Source organism: Pararge aegeria, chromosome 27 (genome assembly GCF_905163445.1).
Source record: "Pararge aegeria chromosome 27, ilParAegt1.1, whole genome shotgun sequence".
NCBI classification, from domain to species: Eukaryota; Metazoa; Arthropoda; class Insecta; order Lepidoptera; family Nymphalidae; genus Pararge; species Pararge aegeria.
In genome coordinates this window covers 683,713-709,208 of record NC_053206.1, presented here as the reverse complement: position 1 = coordinate 709,208, position 25,496 = coordinate 683,713, and the positions used below count along the sequence as shown (strand labels likewise).

Genomic DNA, 25,496 nt, shown 5'->3' with positions numbered 1-25,496 from the left:
AAATAGCCACACAATAATTTACTGTATGGTTCTATATCATTGCCTTTTCACTACGAAAAAAATACTTTTAAATAGTTTCATTTAAATATATTTTCTAATTTAAATAATATATAAATCGAAAAAAAGTACATATTGTAAGGATCTTACAATATATCAGTAGATACCTATTCGGAACTCAAGAAGATGCCACATCATCGTACGATTTTCCACCGGCTAACCTGATAAGTGATATATAATATATGACAGTTCGTTTGTAACAAACATTTGGCCCCCTCTAGGTGGTACAAATGGACAGTGGTGTACCCCATTCATCAACTTTAGTATTTTAACAGCTACTCACTTCAATAGGGCTTACTGTAGAGCAATAAATTAAAAAAAAAACGACTTCCAAACGCAATACCAAGCAACAAAATTTTGAAGTTAGCAGACAGTTCAGTAGTTTCTTGAATCAAAAAATTGCATTTGCATTTGGAGTTGGTTTTTTGAGAACATTTATTTTAAAACAAAAAAGGTTTGTTGTCTTAATAAAAGCTGAAATTTTAGTGATACCGCTTAATGTGCCAATAATATCGAAATAGTTTTATTATTATATAGTTATTAATAACTAATAATATTATGTTAATCGTTTCGTTTTATTTAAAAATTAAATAAATATATTGTATATATAATAATTAATTCATCGTTTTGTATTATTATTTGCTTACCTACAGCGTAGATAAATAAGACTACTCTGGCTTAGTGGACAGCGCTGGTATTCCGAGTGGTGGTCCTAGATTCGACCCTAAGCAGGGGCAATTTAGGTATATGGAAGAGGCAATTTGGGTATTTGCAATAAACCTAATTTTTTCTGGTCTGGTCTGCTACCACCCTACTGGCAAAGACTTTACCGAGGCATCGTACCGGACTTCGCGTCGAATTCGATTAGGGATGTGGGTGGGATATATATGGCTCTTTATAGACAAAGGTTTTCTATTTAACATCAGGTAGGCAACCTGCTTTGTTGGTCAATTACTATATAAAAAATTGTAAATACAAAGAAAGGAAAAATGTTTCAAATTCACAACATTCTTTATTCAAATAAAACCATAGATGCCATTTTTGATACAATTTTTAATACTAAATAATTAGTTGTTTAAGTAGCCCACAAGAAACTTGGGTCTGTTTTTCTTTCTTTTATCACCATCTCACATTTATCATGTTTTTGAAGTTATACTTGTTTTGGAGCGTTAGGAAAAAATGATGAGTACATTTTTACGATGGGCGCGCGCGTCACGAAAAACTGACACCCTGAAGTTAGATATACTCAACAATTTGGTTTTCCAATAAAAGTTTTGACACTACACTTTGAAAGTCTGCGGGCTCATTCCGGTGATTTAATTGATTCAATTTTACATACAAAAATCTCAAATTTTAGTGATGAATCTTGGTTTACCGATAGTAAGATAACCTTTTCGTATTGTTACTGTCGTTTTCTCTACAAACGTAGAATAAGGCGAAAGATTTTTTTGTAAAGATTTTTATCTTGTTACGCCCAATAAGTATAACTTCTAACGCGTGTACATAAGTTCACACACGTTTTTTTTACAATTTTTACTATTATCACTAATACTTAAAGCGGTAATAGACTCATGGTCAAAGCCTCAGCCTCTCTTTCCGAGGCACCGAGTTTAATGTGCACATCTCTGACTTTCGGAGTTATGCGCGTTTTTTTAAATTAAGTAAATAAAGCATTAAGGATAAAGGAACATTGCGGAGAAACCAGCAGGCCTGAGAAATCTGCATAACGTTCTCAAGGGAGTGTGAAATCTACCAACCGACACTTGGCTAGTGTGGTGGGCTACGGCCTAAACCCTTCTCATTAGCGGGAGTACGGTGCCGTGGTTATCATGCTTTCAAAGATGTTAATTACTCGCTACAATGTTCACTCCAGTGTTAGTTCTCATGTGGGTTCTTGGAGACTAGCTGCGTAAATTACTAGTACTCATGTGGATTTTTAAATTCTCAGGTATTTTTCCAGTATTAAATAATAATAATAATAAATAATAAATATGTCGGCAGGGGGGTCCGACATAATAAATAAAAGAAGCGGATAAGTCAGGAAAGTAGTCTTTCTAATGAAATGAAATGAAGTGAAGTTATAATCACTTAGTTAATAATAACTAACCACTACTTCAATCAAGATAGTAATTATGCGAGATGGTTATAAACTATAAATTGTGGCTACTAATTCTAATTTATAGTTGGGAATAATAATTAATTCGTTTTCCACAAATTAATTATCCTAAGCGTCTAGGATAAGCTACTAGCAGGGTACATCATGTGCACCGTGCTACGCCAGAGCCAAGACTGCCTCGCCACTGTAGTTTCGGTCTTTATATACGGATCATAACGACTTGAGTAGTAGGTGAGTGGGGATAATGAACAATGCGCCAGGTGGCGAGAGCGGTGCACGTGTTGTTTACAGATTTCTTGCCGGCGCCATCAAATATTTATTAACCACAATAAATAAATTACAAAATACTACGATAAGAAGACAGAGAAAAAGAAAAAATATAAACAATAATTTATGATATGTTGCTTCGTTGTGGTCAACGGGTCACGTACTCAGCTCTGTGCCGCAGCACCATGGCAGTAAATACCAAGGAATACTACAACGCTGATTTTCAGTAGGGACCAAAGGTAACGGTTTTTGCGGACCGGCAGCGACATGGTCTGACGTAGTGTTTGTATACTCTATGGGTAAGTTACTGATAAATAACAAATATAACACAAACACTACGTCCTTATAACTTAACAATAATTACAAACATAAATTTAGGTGTACAAAGTAATAAAAAAAAAAAAACAAAATTAATACGATGCAGAAAGAAAATCAAAAATAACAACATACTAATACAGATTAAACTACTAACCGTTGGGCATAGATCACAGACTATACTTAGTCTACTTTTACCTTGCGGTATTTATTGATTTTAACTAGTGTTAGTTCTCATGTGGGGTTTTAGAGACTAGCTTGCGTAAATTCGACTTCTTACGAGTGTGAGTTCTCATGTGGGGTTTTAGAGACTAACTTGCGTAAATTCGACTTCTTACGAGTGTGAGTTCTCATGTGGGGTTTTAGAGACTAGCTTGCGTAAATTAGACTTCTTACGAGTGTGAGTTCTCATGTGGGGTTTTAGAGACTAACTTGCGTAAATTCGACTTCTTACGAGTGTGAGTTCTCATGTGGGGTTTTAGAGACTAGCTTGCGTAAATTCGACTTCTTACGAGTGTGAGTTCTCATGTGGATTTTTAAATTACCTCTCGCGGATTTATAGCCACAGTACTCACACGAGTAAGGTTTTTCGCCGGTGTGTGTCCGTACGTGTATTATGAGATCACTGGTTTTCTTGCATTTATAGTCGCAATATTGACATGAGAATGGATTAACACCCGTGTGCGTCATCATATGGGTTTTAAGGCTGGTGGAGTTCGAGCATCTGAAGTCGCAGAGCTCGCAAGAATAAGGCTTTTCGCCGGTGTGAATTCTCATGTGCCTATTCAAACTGTATTTCCGTGAGCACGTATAATCGCATTGCTCGCAAAAATACGGCTTCTCACCTGTGTGACGTCTCGTGTGCTTTCTTAAATCGCTGATTTGCAAGCATTTGTAGTCGCAACTTTTACACGAATATGGTTTCTCACTCCTGTGACTCAGCATGTGGTATTTGAGAGTGCTAATTTGTGCACATTTGAAGTCGCAGTTCTCACAAGAATACGGTTTCTCTCCAGTGTGAATCCTCATGTGGCATATTAGATTATGTTTCACTGTACATTTATAATCGCATTGCTCACAGCAGTAAGGCTTTTTTCCGGTGTGGGTGTTTGTGTGTTGTATTAGGTTACTCTTTTGCGAAAACTTTAGGTCGCAAAACTCACAGGCGTGAGGTTTTTCACCGGTGTGAGTTCTCATGTGCCTCACTACGTTAGACTTATCCGCAGTTTTGTACGAGCATATGTTGCAAAGGAAAAGTTTCTCTGGCGTCCGGATATACATGGGAGTGACCGAGCTATAACCTTGCGGTTTGGTACGATCGTATTTAGCTTTTTTTAATGGTTTTTTAATCGGTTCAATACTGACTTCTATCGTTGGTGTTACTAAATTCTTCTTTGTACCTTTGATAGTTTTGCATTCCTTTGCTACTGCATCTGAAACATAGAGAAAGCAGATTAAAGTAAGAGGTTTTTAGGGTTCCTTACCCGAAGGCTAAAATGGGAAGCTATTACTAACTCTGCTGTCTTGTATCTAATGCACCGTGAAAGTTAAACAGTTGGAATTTTCAGATTATGTATGATGCCGCTATAACAAAGCGGTAACTTATATACATAATCTTAAAATTTCAAAAATAATGTCTGTTGTGTGGAAGCGTTAAATATTTGACGGCCAATTGGCGCAGTTTGCAGCGACCCTGCTTTATGAGTCCAAGGCCGTGGGTTCGATTCCCACAACTGGACAATATTTGTGTGATGAACATGAATGTTTTTCAGTGTCTGGGTGTTTATCTATATAATATAAGTATTTATGCATATTATTCATAAAAAAAAAAATTGGTTGTCTGTAAAGTCGGCTTACTGACGATAGTTGAACGTGACAACGTCGTAAGAAAATACTGATGGAATGGTTGCATTTTTCAAAAGAAAATTTTAATTTTATTTATTTGATAGATATTATCGTTGCTATAAACAATTGACACCACATTCACTTTTCACTGCACTTCATCCTTGCCGAAAACATGTAAATGTATTATTGTTTAGAAGCTGTCCACGCGGACGCATCGCTCACTCAAGTAGGAGAGAGACAGATGTCGAACGCGGAGGCCGACTGTGCCTCTTTGTCGCTCGGTCCGCGCTCTCGCGTGCACTTCAAGCCTTGAATGGAACGCCTCATAGCGAGGTAACGCCGCATACGTCATGTTTTTTCGTGCGTGCAGCCGGTTCCATCGAATTATAAGACGTTGTCACTTCGAAAAGAACAGACACTTAGAGTATGTAGTAGGATACAAAAGGCGGCCTTATCGCTAAGTAGCGATAACAATGCCGCTCCGCAGCAGAAATAAGCACTTCGTAGCAAGCGTACTTCCCCGGACAAGCTCTGTCTCAAATAGCTCTTTTATTTTATTCCACTACAAGTTAGCCCTCGACTAAAATCTCAACTTATGGTAGGTGAAAATGCTGTCTAAGATGGTAGCGGGCTAACCTGTTAGGGAGTATGGTAGTCATAATCGGTTTTTACGCGACATCGCACCGGAACACTAAATCGCTTAACGGCACGTCTTTGTCGGTAGAGTAGTAACAATTCCCAAACTGCCCTTGTCGCGAATCGAATCCGGGACCTCCTTCTTAAATTCACAGCGCACCGTTGCGCCAGGGAGGTCGTCAAAGCTTTACTACTATTAAAATAATACTTATTTGAATATCGAATCAAAGTGAATCTTATTCGCATTGCATTAAAGCTAAAATTTGCCTACAATTCTTTAGATCGTACTTTAAACAGAACGTTCGTGTAACAAAAATCAGGAATACAGGATTTGCGACTCTTTATTTATTTATTTATTTTTATTACACAAACTCCTAAAATTATTATTCTTCGCATCCTGAAATTCACATGAGTTTATTTGGACCCTGCACATTCCTCTAAAATCTAATAAGTTTAAATATATACAATATCATATTTTAACCATTAAAAAGCAATACAGTATACAGCAGGTAGTACACTATTAAATCCAGTATAGGTAATTCTGTACTGCGAGCCATCGCGTCGCTCAGTATACAGTAGGACATTAATGGTGTCAACCCCCGTACCTCGGAGAGCACGTAAAGCTGTCGACCCTGGTTATCATAACTAACATACAGTTTTAGCTTCAGTATCGATTATGGAGGGTCCTCTAAAAAAAATCTCCCATGAGTGGTAGTGCCCTGTTTTGTGAAGTTAATAGACATGATTTGACGGCCGACTGGTGCAGACCCTGCTTTCTGAGTCCTAGGCCGTGGGTTCGATTCCCACAACTGGAAAATGTTTGTGTGATGAACATGATTGTTTCTCAGTGTCTGGGTGTTTTTCTGTATATTATAAGTATTTATGTGTATTATATTCACAAAAATATTCATCAGCTATCTTAGTGCCCATAACTCAAGCTACGGTTACTTTGGGGCTAGATGGCGATGTGTGTATTGTTGAAGTGTATAAATTTACTTATATTTATGAGATAATACATAGTTTGATAAGCGAAAACGAACCGTCGACTGCGAGCGACCAAAACTTGTACTAGGACTACAGATGGCACGTCTATATAAAGTCTCGATATCTAGTCTTGCAGTCTGGATGCAAACGGAATGCCTAGCTCCGGTGACCTTTTTGGCAAAGCGTTCCTCGATTGTGTTAGTCGCGTATTTATTTGACAGCCTAAATAATAACAGAATGGCCAATTATAAGAGCGTTTTCACAAAGATATAATATATCACACAAAAAAAAAAACGTATGTGTACTCATGTACACGCGTTAGAAATTATTCTTCTCCTTTGGCGTAACAAGATAAATCCCTACTAATATTATAAATGTCAATGTAAGTTTGTTTGTTACGCTTACACGCAAAAACTACTCAACCGATCCTCATGTAGCTTTGTACACATATTCTTGGAAGTGTTAGAAGTAATACAGAATACTTTTTATCCCGACATTAAGCTCGGTTCCTTTGGAAGAGGGGATAAGTGTTTGACGATTTTACACCATAACTCCGACAAATTATAACCGATTTAAATAATTATTTTTGTACTATAGAGGTCATAATATGTGTTTTATTTTGCCTAAACTGTGGTTGGAGATAGAGGACAGAACTCCTCAGCGGACAGCAGCAAACCCCTCATTTAAGGCTTTGCTATACTGAATACTTTATTTTTTTTTAGAACTACAACTAAATTGAATTTCAATTGAAAAAAAAACAAAATCAAACGCAGGCGAAGTCGCGGGCAACAGCTAGTATTATAATATATATGTAATTCGGTTACACGTTGTATAACAAACGAGCAGGAGGTAAGCGAAGCGGGCAAAGCAGGGTGCAGAACTGGTCTCCCTTTATCTGCACATACCGAGTGTTGGAGTACAGTCCCCACCATAAACGCATAGTTTCTAAGGGGATGGATAATTATGTAGGAAAAATATTTGTTACTTTTATTTTGAACAATAAATTAAAAAAAAAAAAAAGAAACTCGCTTCAACTTCAGGAGACTCCTCCTGCAAATAAATGGTTCTGCAAATAACTCCTCTGGTGCTGCAGATGTTTATGGGCGGCGGTGATCACTGATCACTTATCATCACTTGCTCGTTTGCCCGCTATTAATATAAAAAAACGTCCACTGCTGGATCCGTGCACTAATACTGAAGCACCAAAAACCACAACCTTTTGTTGTGTTTCTCAAACAGGTTGTTGTCACTTCATTTCGACGACCTCCGTGGCTCAACGGTGAGCGCTATGAATTTAAGTAGGCGGTCGTGCCTAGTTACCACCATACCGACAAAAAAGTCTCTCTAAGCGATTTAGTATTCCGGTGCGATGTCGCGTAGAAACCAATTAGGGATATGACTACATATCCCTAACAGGTTAGCCCGCTTCCATCTTAGACTGCATCATCACCACCAGGTGAGTTCTCATCTCAAACGAGATAGAAAATTTAACAGATTGTAAACTGTAAAATGATGTTGAAAAAGAGAAATCTGCTGAGTTTCTTGCTAGGATCTTCTTGTTAGGATCTGTCTTCCGAACCACTGATTGACACTACAATACAAACAGATTGGCTTGACGTTTCAAAATGGCTTATAAACCTACTTGAAATAAATAAAATAAATAAATATACTACGACAACAAACACATCGCAATCTAGCCCCAAAGTAAGCTTATGATGAATATTTTTTTATGAATATAATACACATAAATACTTACAATATACAGATAAACGCCCAGACACTGAAAAACATTCATGTTCATCACACAAACATTTTCCAGTTGTGGGAATCGAAGCCACGACCTTGGACTCAGAAAGCAGGGTCGCTGCCCACTGCGCCACTCGGCCGTCAAATAAATGAATTTTGGTAAAATTATAAAAAGAGACAGTAACTTCGACAGGAGTTAATTTTTATGGTCAACTCACTTTAATTTGGGTCCACTTATGTCCTATAAACTCATGTTTGACATCATTGTTTATGGCAGAGGTATCATTCACATATTCCAATTCTGAGCTTTCAGTACAGAACTCTTGCTGAAATACATCATAGATATTATGACTGGACTCCAAAGATTCAATTTTGATTGTAACATCACCAACTATTTTATTTATATTATTAGCTATTTTATCTCTGTCAACTATTTTATTTGTATCATTTATTATTTTATGATCATTTGAAGATTTCTGTTGCAGTATTGTTTCATTCGTAGTAACATACTATTATATTAACATTATATTAGCTATTTTATTAACATAATTTTTTATTATTTCACTGCTACCTACTCTATTCACATCCTTTTTTATTAAGCCTAAAGATTCCTGCTTCAGGCGTACTCCATTGTCACTATAACAATAGAGTCATCTGTTTTTAAACTGGCACTGTCTGCTAAATTATTCAGAATCTTTATTTTTGTCCGTTCCTTTGCATTTTTTTGTTTTCTGATTATCTGCTTTTGCCCTTTTTACTTTAACTTGGTGAACTATTTGGTGAGTAATCATTATATCTGCCTGCTTGTCTACAAGTTTTGGTTTCATAACGCAGAGTGTGGTCCGAGTTATATGAAAAGTTGTACAGTTTGAAGCCCTTTAACTCAAACCAATTTTTGTTTCACAGACAAGTACTTGGTCAAGAAACACTGTGCATAAACCCTGTATCAATTGGCAAGAGATCCATTTTTACTGAGAGCTTCTAGCACACCAGCACAGACTCTATGCACAGCCTGAAACCTGCAAACAGAGAAGTCGTAAAGCTTCTAGTGACAGACCTCATCCTGGGAATCCCCTATTCCGCCATACTGATTAGCAGTATTCTCATGTTTTATCCTGGAGGTTGTGGTTCCCTGTTTAATTACAGGCATATAAAACCTAACATCAAGACCTATGTTTGATGGGTGTGGGTTGTCAAAATGACAATGTGTTTGTAGAATGCTCGACAAATTTTTGCTCTGATTGACAATTCACAATGCCCTGCGTGTTCAATATAACAACGCCTTTAGAATGCTGTTGAGGCTGCCGTGGCGCTGTAGCGCCTCTAAAATGTTCGCAGACGCAGCAACAAATGACTTTTTCGCCATAATGGGTAACAAAGCAGTCTCTCTCCTACAGCGTTTACGTACCAGCGAACAACGGCATTCTAAAGGTATTTGCTGCCACATTCGACTGCCCTATACTGTGCCACTGTGTGAGAGTAGCAATCGGTTGAGTGTAATGTCGTTTATTTATTTATTTATTTATTTATTTTTTATTATTTAAACTATACAATACTAACTTAGTGGTTAAGGAAAAATTGTTACTAATATACTAACAATCTATGGATGGAAACCTCTGAATTAAATGATTATTAATATTATTATTACAGGTGACAGTACCATAATATGGCCAATATGGATCATTGGTTAGTATGTCAATTACGACTATAAAATAATAAAAAGAACAACAGGATAACTTGCAATCAGTAATAATATATGTATAGGGGGTTTATAGGAGGTTTATAATAATTATAATTATTTATTATTTATTATTTATTATTTATTATATAATATATTTTTTTTTTTTTTTATTTATAGGAGGTTTATCACTCTGGAGCCCTGACCACCGGTTGCTTGGGCATTCAAAAGCGGAGGGTGGAAGTTTTTTTTTTATAAATTTTTAATAGTGTTTTTTAATTTATTGTTGCATTGCATTGTTAATAATTTAAAAAAAAAAAAAAGAAAAATAATAAATGATAGAAATTATGTATTATACATTGGACTTTTGGCCAAATTGTTTTTCTTAAATGATTTTCATTTGGTTTTATAGCATTTTGTTTTTATAACAGTAAGGTCATTAACTGGTGACAACTGCATATCATCTTTGAAAGGTACAGAAGTCAATTATGGGGTTAAGTTTATACACTAATAGGTAAACTATGACAAAAGACACACATTGCCATCCTACCCCAAAGTGAGCATAGCTTGTTTTGTGACTGATGAAATTTTTTCATGAATATATCTAAATAAATATACAGATGAACACCCAGACACTGAAAAACATTTGTGTTCATCACACAAACCTTTTTCAGTTGTAGGAATCAAACCCACAGCCTTAGACTCAGAAATCAGGTTTGCTGCCCACTGAGCCAATCGGCCATCAAAGTTAAATAATAATAATAATTATTATTATTATGTAAAAATTAGTTCCCAAGGTAATTTTGGATATACCAATGCATACGTTTTAGGCAATATGTTTGAGCACATATTATATTCGAGCGAAGTTTCGATACAATTGATCAAGTTCTGATTAACAAATAATGTTGTTTAAATAGTGATTGCGATGGAATCAGGAGTAGTCACTGCAATCAGACTTACTCTTAGAACGAAGTTTGATAGACCTAAGGTACAGGTACAAAACAAAGATTCTATTATTGTTTTGATGTGCCACAACAGAGGAATATTTAGATCAAACTTAACAGGCTATTGTATCATAACCCTTTCACCAAAACATTATTTTTACTAATCCCAATAGTTCCGAGAAATTTTTGAAAGTTCACAAGGAATAGAAAATTCCCCAGAAATTCCTAACTTTCCCATGTTACTTGGCTAAAGACCATTGACATTTCGTTGCCATCTATGGACAATCATTGAGTCTGTGGACGTTAACATTGGCTTTTTTTTTACTCTTAACTGTTGATAGAAGAACTCTTACCTTTTAAAGCTTATTCTTTGAATTTAACAATACAATGCCTTAAGACAGTGATTTTAGTCTGAAAGACTTTTAAAAGGCATTGGGTTTCCAACTTTGCTATCGTTATTCGTTACAAACACCAAAATAGTTAGTACTATTTAGATTAAAATTTAAAATTAAAAAAATCTCTTTGTTCTTTGGCTACGACTTTATGACTGATGTGACATGTAACTTCACGAATCTGAGTTACTAAATTAGCAATTAGCATATCTGTGGTTAAATCTGAGGCAACAAATAATAGTCTTCTCATTAGGCCTTAAAGGGCTTGAATCCATGGCCGCAAAATAAAAAAAAATAAAAAAAAAGTCGTCTCAATTATTTATTTACCTGTCTGTGATCTCAAATTTCGATTTTCGTGATCAATTTGATATTTAATAATAAAAGGCAAGGATTCTCGACTCTCGTATTGAATGCATAGTGCAGTAGGGTGTATGAATTATACTATAATTGAAAGAAAAAGTAAAAATATTTCATTTGTCGCATAGTTCAACAAACTTTTCATCACTGATTTACGTGGGAGTCTGTTTAACTTATCAGTTCATTGTTTCTGATTTGATTTAGTATACTTTGCCGTGTTTATCATATAGCTGACACATATGGGAGAGGAGGGTTTGCCAGGACAGACATGATCGCAGTTGGTAGCAGTAGCACAAAGTACGCTGCTGCCGGCTCTCTGTTATATTCTCTTAATCACCTCATACGATACACTCGTCTATCACATACGCGTACTATATTACTATGTAAGTTAAAATGATAAATAACGTTCAGAATTCATTCTATACATTCAGCTACTTTTAGTATCACAAACTCCCACCTATCTATTGAGAATGCTAAGCGCAAGGGACGTGGAAGTCAAGTGGTTAATTGATCAACCATCCTTTATTTAACAAGTGAGCTGTGTTAGCTAATGGGGTTTTAGTTGAAAATTGTATAGTATTATTTATAGATAATTCTGTGACAGAGCTTAAAATCAAACTCAAAATTCTTTTATTTCAAGTAGGCCTAGTTTATATGCACTTTTGAAACGTCAAGTCAGTCTGTAGTGACTCTACCACTGGTTCGGAAGGCATATTCCACCACAAAGAGCTGGCAAGAAACTATAGATTGCTATTTTCCAACATAATTTTATAGTATAACAAGCTTTAAAATTCAACAAAATTCAAATTTCATTTTTTTCAAGTAGACCTAATATAAGCACTTATGAAACGTCAAGTGTGTCTGTGTGTAGTGACTCTACCACTGGTTCAGAAGGCAGATTTTACTGAGAAGTAATAGTAATATATATTTTTTAATACTATAAAAAAACTTGACGACTACTGCCTAAATGGAACTGCTGGACCATAATTCTACGATTATGTGTCACTTGCGTTCAGCAGCACTCTGCAGATAGTCCAATTTTGGTCATCCACCTTGCCTCAGAGAGCACATTAGGCAGTCTGTCTTAGTTATTGTACCTAAAGCGTTAAAATGTGTTACGTTTGCATGTGTCTGTGCGTTAAGTATGGATTAAGGTAAATGATTACGATGATCTTACAGAAAATCCACAAGAAAGGTAATGGTAACATAAGTTAAGCAAAACATTAAAAGATGGAGTTCCCAATCAACCAGTCCATAAATGTCGACTGCCTAATAGAACCCAAAAAAGAAATGTTAGATCATCCAGAAATGACCGAGGAACACCCGGTCACAAATTCCTTTATTATACCCAAAGAAGAGTTACCCAACTCGAGTCCACATTTAAACACTGCTGATATGAATGAGGAAAGCAAGCGCACAATAATCCCCATCAAAACTGAAACGATGTTCTGTAAAGAAATTGCTCAGCTGCAAAGGGTACTAAAGTCAGAAGACGGAGAAACTTATTGGGATGTGTCTGTAGAATGTTCAGGAACGAATATCAAAGTGAGTAGCTTAGCTTCCACCTTCAATTACAGCATACATTTTAATCGGCCAATGCATTTTCCAGGATCAACAGTGTAGGGTCTAATAACAATATATAAAGAAAATGCTTATTTATAATATAATAATAATTAATCTAAATACTTCACATACATATATAACTTAACACCTTATTCTAATTTACCAATAAGAATTTGAACATACAGACATTCACGAACTTACATTTACGATCGTACCTACCGGTGTAATTCAACCATAGGGTAATTTCGCCTGTTTGCGTCCACTTTGTGGAGTTGTTAGGTATGAACGTGAAAAAAAAAATGTCCGTGCGGTAGTTTTTAATCAAATATGGTTTTAATGTAGTCTCTATATAGTCTTGTCAAGTTTAATGCACAGTTTGGGACAACGCATCTGAGGTTTTATTCTACACAGGTACAAATAGCTGAAATAGGCGATTTCCCCATTTTGCGTCCACAAAATCCAGATTGCGTCCGCCTGTGGACCAATTGGCGTCCACCTGTTTAGAAATAATTAGGAAGGGAAATAGGAAATAAAAAGGGAAGCTTGTCAAAACATTTATTTAATAATTGCTGATATCATAAAAGTAAACATAAATTGCACTTCAGGATATTTTTTTTCTACTCCAACTAACTCCATTAATAGATTCACTATTATTTCGAATATCATGTCGATGGCTTTATAGGATTCTATTTTACCATTTCGGTACAAAGCCTTTAAAATGGGCCAAGTGCGAATCGGACTCGCGTGTTCCGTGTTTTATTCTATTTTTTAATATTTATTGTTATAGCGGCAATAGAAATACATCATCCATGAAAATTTCAACTGTCTTACTATCACGATTAATGAGCTACAGCCTCGTGACAGACGAACAGCGAAGTCTTAGTACTAGGTTCCTGTTTTTACCCTTTGGGTAAGGAACCCTATAAATGGAACAAAATTTAAATATTGGCAAATACATAAAATAATTTTCGTATAATAATTGTATATTTTTACGGTAGGTAGGTTATAAAGAGTATATTTAAATAAAATTATATAAATTTTACTTTATTATTTTCGTGTGATAAGATAAGATGGACGAAAATGTTATGGGGTTTCTAATGTAGGAAAACTGTGCGTCCAAGTCTGATTTTTGACATTCATTATCTTTTTTTATATTTCTAATAACATGGACGCAAATCGGCCATCATATTATGCATGTTAATGTTGTTAAAATTGATAGGAAGTTTATATTGTTTTTCCCATGTTATCGTATTTAATTAAACATCTGACTGAGAAGTAGTTAGAGTAATCTGCGTCCACAGCGGACGCAAAGTGATTTTTTTATAAATTTTATGTACCAGTTCGCGTCCACCTTATATAAAGCTGTCAGTAGAAAAATATAAGCACAAACATCGTTATTCCTATAGTGTGGTTCACAATTAAGGTCCAGGGATAACAAAGTATTCTAAATTTCACATAAACACCTTAAATACTTACCGTGAAAAGTACAGCTGCTCACTATTTTTTTTACAGCACATTCGCGCGTCAGCACTTGTTGGTTGCACACGCAAGATTAGTTTATTTTTCATTAAATTTGGGTTGCACGCACAGATCTTTTGTTTGTGTGTGAGTCTGTCATAGGTCCGAACATCAATAGAACCGCTCTTGTTTAGATTGGTGTGTCGGTATTGTTATTTTTCACTGTTGTAAAACAGTTTACCGTCGTTTGGACGCGAATTGGGCGTCGGACGCGAAAAGGCGAAAATACCCTAGTACATAACGATCTCGCAGTTGAAACACACAAACTCCTGACTAGTTTTATGACGTCGTCGCTCACTTGTAGGTAGTCGGTTCACTAAGTGTCTGCCGGCAATTCGCTATTGGCTTCGTGCACCAGTCGTGTCGGCTCACCACCTTATCGGCTCTTAACAATATTGTAAATATCGTAGTAAAGTGATTCCGAACTACAAGTGTGTTTAACATTTAATGCAAACCTAAACATCATCGGAATTTCATAAATCGCCCACCCATTGCCCGCTAAAACAGTATCTATTTATTATATTTATTTATAAATAAATAAATATACTACGACAATACACACATCGCCACCTAGCCCCAAAGTAAGCGTAGCTTGTGTTGGTACTAAGTGTGGGTACTAAGATAGCTGTTGAATATTTTTATGAATATAATATATAAATACTTATAATATACATATAAACACTCAGACACTGAAAAACATTCATGCCCATCACACAAACATTTTCCAGTTGTGGGAATCGAACCCACGGCCTTGGACTCAGAAAGCAGGGTCGCTGCAAACTGCGGCAATCGGCCGTCAAATTTCTTAAATGTTAATTTAAAAATAGATTTCAAAAGAATATTTCAAATGCATAAAGTTTTTCACTGATCAATATCAGCAGGCAGAGAATTTCATAGTCTTACACAATATTAGTTTTAATATATATAATAGTCAGATATTTTTGCTTTCAGTCCGATCCAGAACTTGAAACGGTGTTACCCACCGTCAGTCCTCAACCACCTGGTAAGTTAACTCTGAGAATGTTATTAATAAATGTGGCATAAAAGTTGAGCAGTGTTTTTTGGCACTTCAACAGACAGCAGTTTCTCATATCAGAGGTTGAAAACTATTCCAGCGTTATGCCACATTATTAATACAGCCCTAAGTGACTTCTTGTTTAGATTATTTGCTGATAAAATATAGAGGTTAATGTTTATTAGGCTGACATGCAGCTGTTCTGTAAAAGCCCTTAAAAAAAGATTTAAAAAAAAAAGTGACTTCCGTTAGTCTCACTTAACAAAGTAATTTATATTCCCAATTACAAAAATTCAAAATTCATATATTTCAAGTAAGCCCAGTTTATAAGAACATTGAAATGTCAAGTTACGGTTCAAACTTCTATTACGCAGCAACAACTCATTGGAATGACATGTTTTTTTTTCTATAGAGATATTTTATCGGCCGGAGAATGATATTTTTGATCCGAGAATAATGTAGGGAACCTATGAGCTATATCTAAAGCGCATTTTTTGTTATGGTGCCTAAATTAATGGACCAACCTAAGTGGAAAACTCATACGCACAGAGTAATAACCTTTTCATTCTAAAATGGCTGCACCAATTTTTATGAAATTTGGTACTAGTCTACTGAGTCACACTAAAACTCGGAGATAGAATGTAATGTTAAATAAATAATAAACTGTACGAAAGATAAGGAAACGGAAATCATTGTATGAGGAAACAGGAAATGAATGAAGTCCAACAAGTTTCACATGATGAAAGGAAACAAGAACCAAATAATGATTTAAAAGGGTATGATAAAGGTGTTATAAAACGATTGAAAACAGAAAACATTGAATAACTGAAGAGAATTAAAATTGTTTTTAATTCTGCTATAAAGAATAATGTACATGGGTCTATCCCAGAAGAGTAAAGTGCCCATTCAAATGATAATGACAAGCGAAATTTCCTAATTAAAATTATACGTCGCTCACATAATATTCAAAAATATAACGGAATATATTGGAATGAAATGGTTCGATTAATGGCAGGGGCAGTTCGGAAATTTATTATTTCTGAATTTTTTTTGGTCAGACGTGCCGCTTAGTGCCGATTTGGCGTTCGGTACTATGCCGCATAAAAACCTGCTATACTCCCCAAGAGGTTAGCCCGCTGCCACCTTAGACTGCATCATCACTTAAAACCAGGTGAGAATGCAGTCAAGGGTTAAATTAATAATTATAATAAAAAAAACTTATATACAACAAATGTTTACTCTTCAAGAAGCAGTGCACTTTCCTACTTAAAGCGAAATGCGTCTCACAAGGTACATTACTAGGCCCAATTTTGTTCAACATGTTCATTAATGGCATACAAAATCGCATTGTTCTAGTACACTTACAAAATTGACTCTTTAAATACCTAGTATATCGACCCTTGCTCTGTGTGCTATTTAGTGAAAATGTTACGTTTCAGGCACTCCATCACCGATGAAATGTACAAGTAGAGACAAGAGAGTGCATCAAACAGCGATGATAGAAAACAGCGCTGATCGGAATTTTAAAAACATAAAGCTGATTTAAATATACAAGATTAATGTCTGAAAACTGAAATGTTAGAATCAAAGAGCACAAGATAACTCTGCTCTTTTAAAAGTTGATGAAAATCAAACAAATTTACCACACGCCATCACAACTATGAATCGGCACAAGAACAAACTGAAGAAAAACTGTTATTCTTTAAGCAATGCCAGTATAAATGTTTACATATAAGCATTTTGAATAGGCACATGCAAATTCACAAAGATGGTAGACCACACTCTTGTAGTCATTTGCACTAGATAAATATTTAACTCACATGGGGGCCACACATTCTGGTGAGAAGCTGTATTCTTGCAAGCACTGCCCATACAAATGTGTGTACAATAAGTATTCGAAAAAACAGTTTTGCGATACCAAATATTCTGAAAGCGGTGATCTAAACGGCACGGTGTCCATCATCATTCTGTATTAAATACTTATTCGTGTGACGTCGCCCAGAAAACTTTCGTAAAGAAAAGTACATTAAATGTTCACATCAAGTTTCACGAAGAGAGAGGCAAATATTACAACACACTGTTGTAATATTTGCCTCAGGAAGTTTGTACGTAAAATTGATTTAAACAGACACATGAAGGAACACTCTGATGATTAAGTAGCTCAGCATGCTTTCCCAGTTTAGATGTAGGCAAGTAAACTCACTGTTCCTGTAGAATACTATAATTGTCACCTAGGAACCGTGAATTTTGTAGCTCACGTTCTCTGGCCCCTAAACTACCACTATGCAAAAAACCATGTCGATTTCAAAACATTAAAAAAATAATAACCCTCGAGAACGGTTCATTTCTTTGGGATAAAAAGAACTATGCTATACCCGGACTATAAATCTAAATAATATCTCTAATCTATCTCTTTGCTAAATCTCATCTAAATCCGAGTAATAAATCTGAAAATGTTTCGATTAGATTAATTATTAATCGACGAAGACGTAGATCGCGTCACAATTTATTTATGTAGCTCGAAGATGGTATGTGTTGTAGATGCTCAATCGGCAACAGGCTTAGCTACTAGTAGTGCCCCAAGGTGAACATCTAGGCCCACTTTTATTGAATACTGTTATTAATGACACTTAATGTCAAACATTTGAACAAGGGTGCCTAAAGTGTGTTTATTATGTTTATTTTTTATTATTATTATTATTTTTTATTTTTTTTATCGGTTCGATCGTTACAAAATATTATATATGTATACAAATCTTTTATATTATTTTTTATTTATTATTACACTTCTTATTTTTTAATTATATATTACTTTTAAATTGTATTATTGTACCCATAGTTTTTAAGCGTCGCTCTGACAGTGCCTATCGTCCAACCGTCAAGTCTGGCTTCACGGAAGATCAGCGCTGTGTCTTAACAGGCACTGCAAACTTGCTGAGTGAAGTCCATTTTGGGATCACTCCGTTCCTATAATTGTTGTGTAGACTATTAAGTTGTATTTTAATTCTAGTGTGTGTATATCCAAATAAAGTTTTTCTTTCTTTATTTCTAATGTCGCTTCTACATGGTTTGGTTTTGCAGTCTTTTGTTGGAATAACGTCCATGTGATTAACTCAAATTTTTACATTTCAGGCACTCCTTCGAGGATGAAGTGTACAACTAGTAAAGACAAAATAGCGCAACAATCGTCGGCGATGGAAAGAAGTACGGATTGCAAAACGCCGTGCAAGTTGATTAAAACCGAACAAGGTGTAGAAGATAGACTTCCGAAAACAGAAATCAACGTACCGCTAGATACAGAAATACAAATTACTCACGCCGTTGTAATTAAAGTGGAAGAAAATGAAACAAATGTGACAAACACTGACTTTAATAACTATCTAGATGGTAGAACAATTCGATCTCAAGCTACTGTGGGGGCTAAAGAGGTCCGACCGTGCAATTGCGACGACAAGAACAATGCGTCTGTGGCACATTGCATCAGTCGCGACGAACAAAAAAAACTGTTTGTCTGTGAAATTTGTCAGATTGCATTTAAACGGAGGATTCACGTAATAAGGCACGTGAGAAGTCACACAGACAGAATACATCACTCCGGTAACATTTGCCCTGCGAAATTCAAAGTCAAACAAACTAAGAGTATTATTGATAGCGAGAAAATTTACTCTTGCGACGTATGTCAAACGAAGTTTGCACAGAAATACCGTTTGACTAGACACATGAGGTATCATACTGGCGAAAAACCGTATTGCTGCAAGTTCTGCGAGAAGAAGTTTGCACAAAATCACAATTTGATCGCTCACTTGAAGATTCACTCAGGGGAGAAACCTTACACGTGTAGCATGTGTCCGAACAAATTTGCAAGAAAAAATTATCTCACCAAACATATGAAAACTCATTCCGGTGACAAACCGTTCTCTTGTGATCTGTGCCACAAGAAATTTATCAAAAGCAATTCACTAGATATCCACATGAGAACACACACCGGTGAGAAACCGTATTCGTGTAACCTATGTGACAATAAATTTGCACGTCAGAACTATCTAACTAAACACATGAAGACACACTCCGACGTGAAACCGTATTCTTGTGATGAATGCAACAAGAAATTCTCCAAAAGAATTTCTTTACATTTTCACAACATGAATGTTCACACCGGCGAGTTATTGTATCCTTGTCATATATGCAACAAGAATTTTAATACAAAAAGTTATTTGAACATACATATGAGAGTGCACACAGGCGAGAAACCCTATTCTTGTGAACTTTGCCAAAAGAAATTTGCATTAAAAAGTTGTTTGAACGTACACATGAGATCTCATGGCGGTGAGAAACCGTATACATGTAATCTGTGCGACAAGAAATTCTATACAAAAAGCGCTTTAAATATCCACATTAGAGTTCACACCGGTGAGAAACCGTATTCTTGTAAACTGTGCATCAAGAAATTCCATAAAGAAACCTCCTTAAATATACATATGAGAAATCATACGGGGGAGAAACCGTATACTTGTGATCTATGCAACACGAAGTTCAAACTAAAACAAATGCTATCTAATCATATGAAAATTCACACAAGCAATAAATCATACTCGTGCTATTTGTGCAATAAGAAATTCAAACAGAAAATCCATTTGAACACTCACATGCGAACTCACACGGGGGAGAAACCATATTCCTGTGATCTGTGCGAGAAGAAATTTGCACAGAAAATTTGTCTGACAATCCACATGAGACGTCACACTGGGGAGAAGCCGTACAGTTGTAACTACTGCGAGAACAAGTTTGCACAAAAGAACACTTTAAATATACATATGAGAATACATACCGGTGAGAAACCGTATTCCTGTGACACTTGTCAGAAGAAGTTTGCAACAAAACACCATTTGACTCGACATAAGAGTGTCCATTAGCACTTTCTCCTGCACAGCTAGCATTTTGTCCACGGGGATATCACAAAACAATATTTAAAAAAATGGAAATTCTTTTATATCAAGTATGTCTGTGTAGTGAAGTGTATTCCACCGAGAAGAACTGGCAAGAAACTCAGTTGGTCTTTTCCAACATCAACATTTACAATCATTTTTCTATCTTGCGGGAGATGAGAGCGAAGCTGGCTGCCTTCAATATACCTGGTCATTAAATAATTCATCAAATGTATAGTAACCTCGCTGTATTAGATGTGTTTTTATATATTTTTTAATTGTATGCAACGGTAGGTCCAGAATTACTTTAGGAATCATGTTGAAAAAACGTATACTCAACCCCACAAAGGAGTTCTGAACCTTTTGCAGACGATATGCAAATATCACTAATTTATGTCTGTGTCTGGTAACTCTATTGTTAAATACAGCTTTTTGTTTATAAAGAGTAATATTTTACCACAAAGACTATATTATTATAAATATATTGCGAAGCTATTTTAAGTATGTGAGTTCCCAACGAGTCACATCCAATTGTGACACAGTGTGACTCGTTGACCATTGGATGTGACTGGTTGGGAACTTTAATAAAAAACAAAGTTGCAACGAGTACCATGTGCGACTTGTTGGGAAAAGAAAATTCCCAAGTAGTTTTTTTTTATTCCTCTACAAATTAGCCCTTGACTGCAATCTCACCTGGTGGTAAGTGATAATGCAGTGTAAGATGGCAGCGGGCTAACCCGTTAGGGAGTATGGTTTTCATACCCCTAATCGACGGCCGAGTGGGCAGCGACCCTGCTTTCTGAGTTCTAGACCGAGGTTTCGATTCCCACAACTGGAAAACGTTTTTGTGATGAACATGAATGTTTTTCAGTGTCTGGGTGTTTATCTGTATATTATAAGTATTTATGTGTATTATATTTATAAAAAAAATATTCATCAGCTATCTTAGTACCCATAACACAAGCTACGCTTACTTTGGGGCTAGATGGCGGTGTGTGTATTGTCGTAGTATATTTATTAAAAAAAAAAAAAACGTTTAGCGGCACGTCTTTTTTAGGGTGGTAACCAGCCACGGCCAAAGCCCCTGAAATTTTAAATTTTCAAATTGCTTCTGCTAGGAATCGAACTCGGGACCTCCTACTTAAATTCACAGCGCTCACCGTTGCGCCACGGAGGTCGTCACAAAGCATTACGATTTCAAGTTTTCTTACCCCTTGATGATTTTGTACTCATAAAAATTTTTATATAACCAAAAAAAAATATTTCTGTGATATTTGCCAGAAGAAGTTTGGTACGAAGCCCTATTTAACTAGAGCTAGCAGTGTCCACTTGCTTTCCTGCCTTTAGCATGGACTTATATTTCAAATTCAAAATTTCTTTATCCATGTAGGCCTATCACAGGCGCTTATGAACCGTTCTTACATATATGTTTACATAATTGTAAGGGGATGGTGATAACGTTCGCCAACTTAAACCTAAAGCTACGAGGGTACCAAACGTGCCCTGTTCTAAGAGCCCACAACAAATTTAACCGGGTATTTTTTTTTTACCACCATCTCACACTAAATTATGAAGTTAGAGAAATGTATACGCAATCTTTTTATCGTTTAAGTAATCTTTAACATTATATTTTCCACACACTTCTGTTTATATTATTAATCAATTAATTTATATTATTAACCAAAACACCGTGTGTAAAATGTTTCTGCAAATAAAGAATTTGAAATTGAATGTGCTATTTTTATTGAACTAAAACTTCTTTAGGCGCGTCTAGGGAGTAACTCATTTTGACGTGACAACGTTTTATAATTCGATGGAGCCGGCTGCACGCACGAAAAAACATGACGTATGAGGCGTTACCTCGCTCTGAGACGTTCCATTCAAGGCTTGAAGTGCAAGCGAGAGCGCGGAACGAGCGACAAAGAGGCACAGTCGGCCTCCGCGTTCGACATCTGTCTCTCTCCTACTTGAGTGAGCGATGCGGCCGCGTGGACAGCTTCTATACAATAATACATTTACATGTTTTCGGCAAGGATGAAGTGCAGTGAAAAGTGAAATTGGTGTCAATTGTTTATAGCAACGATATTATCTCCAAACAAATAAAATTAAAATTTTCTTTTGAAAAATGCAACCATTCCATCAGTATTTTCTTACGACGTTGTCACGTTCAACTATCGTCAGTAAGCCGACTTTACAGACAACCAATTTTTTTTTAACAGTAAGTAACGCTTACGTCTAGCTGGCTTCTGCTTAGACCAGGGCTTTTGTTTTGAGTTTACGAATGTAGTTATCGCCATCACTACTCACTGCTATGTACACATTTTGTATATAATCAACGCATCAGAAGTGCCATCAGACTTTGCCTTTGACTTTGATCATAAAATCGGTTATAGTTATCGAATATAATCGATTTTGATATCGATTATAGTTATCGATTTATATATCGATTTTAATATCAAGAATAACATCGATTATAGTTATCGATAATAATATCGATTTTGATATGGATTATAATATCGATTAAAATATCGATTTTGTTATTGATTTTAATATCGATTATAGTTATCAATTTATATATCGATTATAACATCGATTATAGTTATCGATAATAATATCGATTATAGGTATCGATTATAATATTGATTTTGATATCGATTTTGATATTGATTTTAATATCAATTATAATATCGATTTTGATATCGATTTTAATATCGATTTTAGGTATCGATTATAATATTGATTTTGATATCGATTATAGTTATCGATTTATATATCGATTTTAATATCGAGAATAACATCGATTATAGTTATCGATAATAATAGCGATTTTAATATCGACTATAACATCGATTATAGTTATCGATAATAATATCGATTTTGATATCGTTTTTTTTTTTTTTGACAATACACACATCGCCACCTAGTCCCAAAGTAAGCGTAGCTTGTGTTATGGGTACTAAGATGCCTAATGAATATTTTTATGAATTATATACATAAATACTTAGAAAATACATATAAACACCCAGACACTGAAAAACAATCATGCTCATCACACAAACATTTTCCAGTAGTGGGAATCGAACCCACGGCCTTGGACTCAGAAAGCAGGGTCGCTGCAAACTGTGCCAATCGGCCGTCGAATTAGGTATCGATTATAATATTAATTTTGATATCGATTATAAAATCGATTTTAATATCGATTTTAATATCGATTATAATTATCGATAATAATACCGATTATAAAATCGATTTTGATATCGATTTTGATATCAATTATAATATCGATTACAGGTATCGATTATAATATCGATTAGAAATCTATTTTGATATCGATTATAGTTATCGATTATAAAATCGATTTTGATATTGATTAGTAATATAGGTTAGGTAGGATTTTGATATCGTCTGAAACTAAAGCCGGGTGTTTTTTTTGTTATCACCATCTCACAATGTCATTTAAAATTATTAGAAGAGCAACCTGGTTAGAGCTATTATTCACACCCAACCTTTTTTATTGATTACGTAGTCCTTTATACTATAATAGGACTTTTCTATAAGCTTACGTTTAATACACACTTTGAACTTTTTAAGAGACATGTCCAAGATGTCAATGGGTGGGTAGTTTATTGTAGAATTGTATGCAATTTACTTTAAACGAATTATAAATTTTATGTAACCTAGTAACTGTAAGTTTATCCTTACTTCTAATGTTTAAATTATTGCAGTCACATTTTTTCTTAAATTTAGAAATGTTTTTATGAACGTACATTAAATTTGACTATACACTGTCATTATTTTAAAATCTTTAAATTTATCTCTCAATGACTATCTCGGACCCAATTTGTAGATCGAACGAACAGCCCTCTTCTGCAGCACGAAAATAGTGCTAATATCAGCAGCATTACCCCAAAGTATAATTCCATATGACGTAATGCTGTGAAAGTAAACATACCAGTCTAGAAGATTCTACGTCGATCATATGGCGTATCTACTCGTTATCGTATCGATTATAAAATCGATTTTGATAACGATTATAGTTATCGATTTTCATATAAATTTTTAAATCGATTTTGAGGCAGACCTGAGTAGGTACTTAATCATGTAGTTCATCATTTTCATACACCAATAGTTTTATCAGCCCAAGCGACAAATAATTATATAGGCAAAATTTTGCTACTTTGCGTTACATGATTGCAATTTTCTTAACGACCTCCAATGTTACTCGAAAATATAATATAGACTTTGTCAGTTCCAGATCGATAAGCTTTCTTTTGGTAAAGGAATGGTTAAAATCGGTCCAGTACTTTCGGAGCCTATTTGGTACAAACAAAAAATTTTTACTCTTTATAATATACTAACTGAAAGTTTTTTTATTTAAACAATAAACTTACATCATTAAATTTTTAATTTAAGTCTCATAATAAATTAAATCATTTATTTCTCTCCGTATACATTCCCTTCTCAAGCGGGTGAAGATCATTATCTACACCTATGTACACCCAACAATAGAATATCATCATAGTAATAATCTATATATATAAAAGAAAGTCGTGTTAGTTACTTCACTTATAACTCAAGAACGGCTGAACCGATTTAGCTGAAAATTGGCAGGGAGGTAGTTTAGAGCCAGGAGAAGGACATAGGATACTTTTTATCCCGTTCGACATCATTCCCGTGTGACTTGACATGTAACGTCAGTCACTATAAAACGTGGTATAACAAAAAAGAATCAGACTTGGAATAACAAAATTGACGTATAATGACAGCTATGTAATGACGTATGGATGACTATTTGATATTTGTAAGAAATCAATAATATAACTATTTCTATTAAATAAATAATTAACATTATTGCCCAATTGCCCATTCGTATAAACAGTGAAGTGAACTATAAAACTCGGTATGGTTAAAAATTTAAGTTTTTAGGTGAAGTGAAGTTTAATTAATAATGCCGCGACCAAGACGATCGAATCTTTCCCGACAAAGCCGTGATGCAAGAAGAATACGAAATACTGCAAATGAAAGGACTGAAGAAGAACAAGAAATTGCACGTGAACAGCGCCGCGATAGTATGGCTCGACTTCGTGCTTCTCAATCACGAGAGCAAAGTGAAGCAGCCCGTGAAACAGCTCGGTTGG

The 25,496-nt window shown here is 35.3% G+C and overlaps 2 protein-coding genes across 6 annotated transcripts; one reads left to right on the top strand and one right to left on the bottom strand.

Annotated features, from left to right (window-relative positions):
- The first annotated feature begins 1,227 nt into the window (after positions 1 to 1,227).
- On the top strand, positions 1,228 to 21,062 carry LOC120635880 (zinc finger protein 260-like). 3 transcript variants are annotated; one of them, XM_039907092.1, is made up of 5 exons: positions 11,325 to 11,439; positions 11,542 to 11,720; positions 12,517 to 12,882; positions 15,370 to 15,421; positions 18,566 to 21,062. In XM_039907092.1, the coding sequence occupies exons 3-5, from the start codon at positions 12,568 to 12,570 to the stop codon at positions 20,344 to 20,346; spliced, it is 2,148 nt and encodes a 715-aa protein (XP_039763026.1). In that variant the 5' UTR covers positions 11,325 to 11,439; positions 11,542 to 11,720; positions 12,517 to 12,567; the 3' UTR covers positions 20,347 to 21,062. The 3 variants fall into 3 exon arrangements, with proteins under 3 accessions (XP_039763027.1, XP_039763026.1, XP_039763025.1); XM_039907093.1 differs by lacking the exons at positions 11,325 to 11,439; positions 11,542 to 11,720 and adding an exon at positions 1,228 to 1,437; XM_039907091.1 differs by having other exon boundaries at positions 11,325 to 11,720.
- Positions 2,846 to 10,837, bottom strand: LOC120635885 (zinc finger protein 525-like). 3 transcript variants are annotated; one of them, XM_039907104.1, is made up of 4 exons: positions 10,605 to 10,837; positions 8,542 to 8,985; positions 8,185 to 8,292; positions 2,846 to 4,188 (listed from the first exon to the last, which is right to left on the bottom strand). In XM_039907104.1, the coding sequence occupies exon 4, from the start codon at positions 4,034 to 4,036 to the stop codon at positions 3,206 to 3,208; it is 831 nt and encodes a 276-aa protein (XP_039763038.1). In that variant the 5' UTR covers positions 4,037 to 4,188; positions 8,185 to 8,292; positions 8,542 to 8,985; positions 10,605 to 10,837; the 3' UTR covers positions 2,846 to 3,205. The 3 variants fall into 3 exon arrangements, with proteins under 3 accessions (XP_039763038.1, XP_039763040.1, XP_039763041.1); XM_039907106.1 differs by having other exon boundaries at positions 10,628 to 10,837; XM_039907107.1 differs by lacking the exon at positions 10,605 to 10,837 and adding an exon at positions 9,024 to 9,450 and having other exon boundaries at positions 8,542 to 8,602.
- Positions 21,063 to 25,496: the final 4,434 nt, after the last annotated feature.

Coding starts and splice junctions, on each gene's coding strand:
- LOC120635885 (XM_039907104.1), bottom strand. CDS start 4,036: ATGTATATCCGGACGCCAGAGAAACTTTTCCTTTGCAACATATGCTCG.
- LOC120635880 (XM_039907093.1), top strand. CDS start 12,568: ATGGAGTTCCCAATCAACCAGTCCATAAATGTCGACTGCCTAATAGAA. Junction 12,883..15,369: donor GTTCAGGAACGAATATCAAA/GTGAGTAGCTTA, acceptor TTTTGCTTTCAG/TCCGATCCAGAACTTGAAAC. Junction 15,422..18,565: donor CGTCAGTCCTCAACCACCTG/GTAAGTTAACTC, acceptor TTTACATTTCAG/GCACTCCTTCGAGGATGAAG.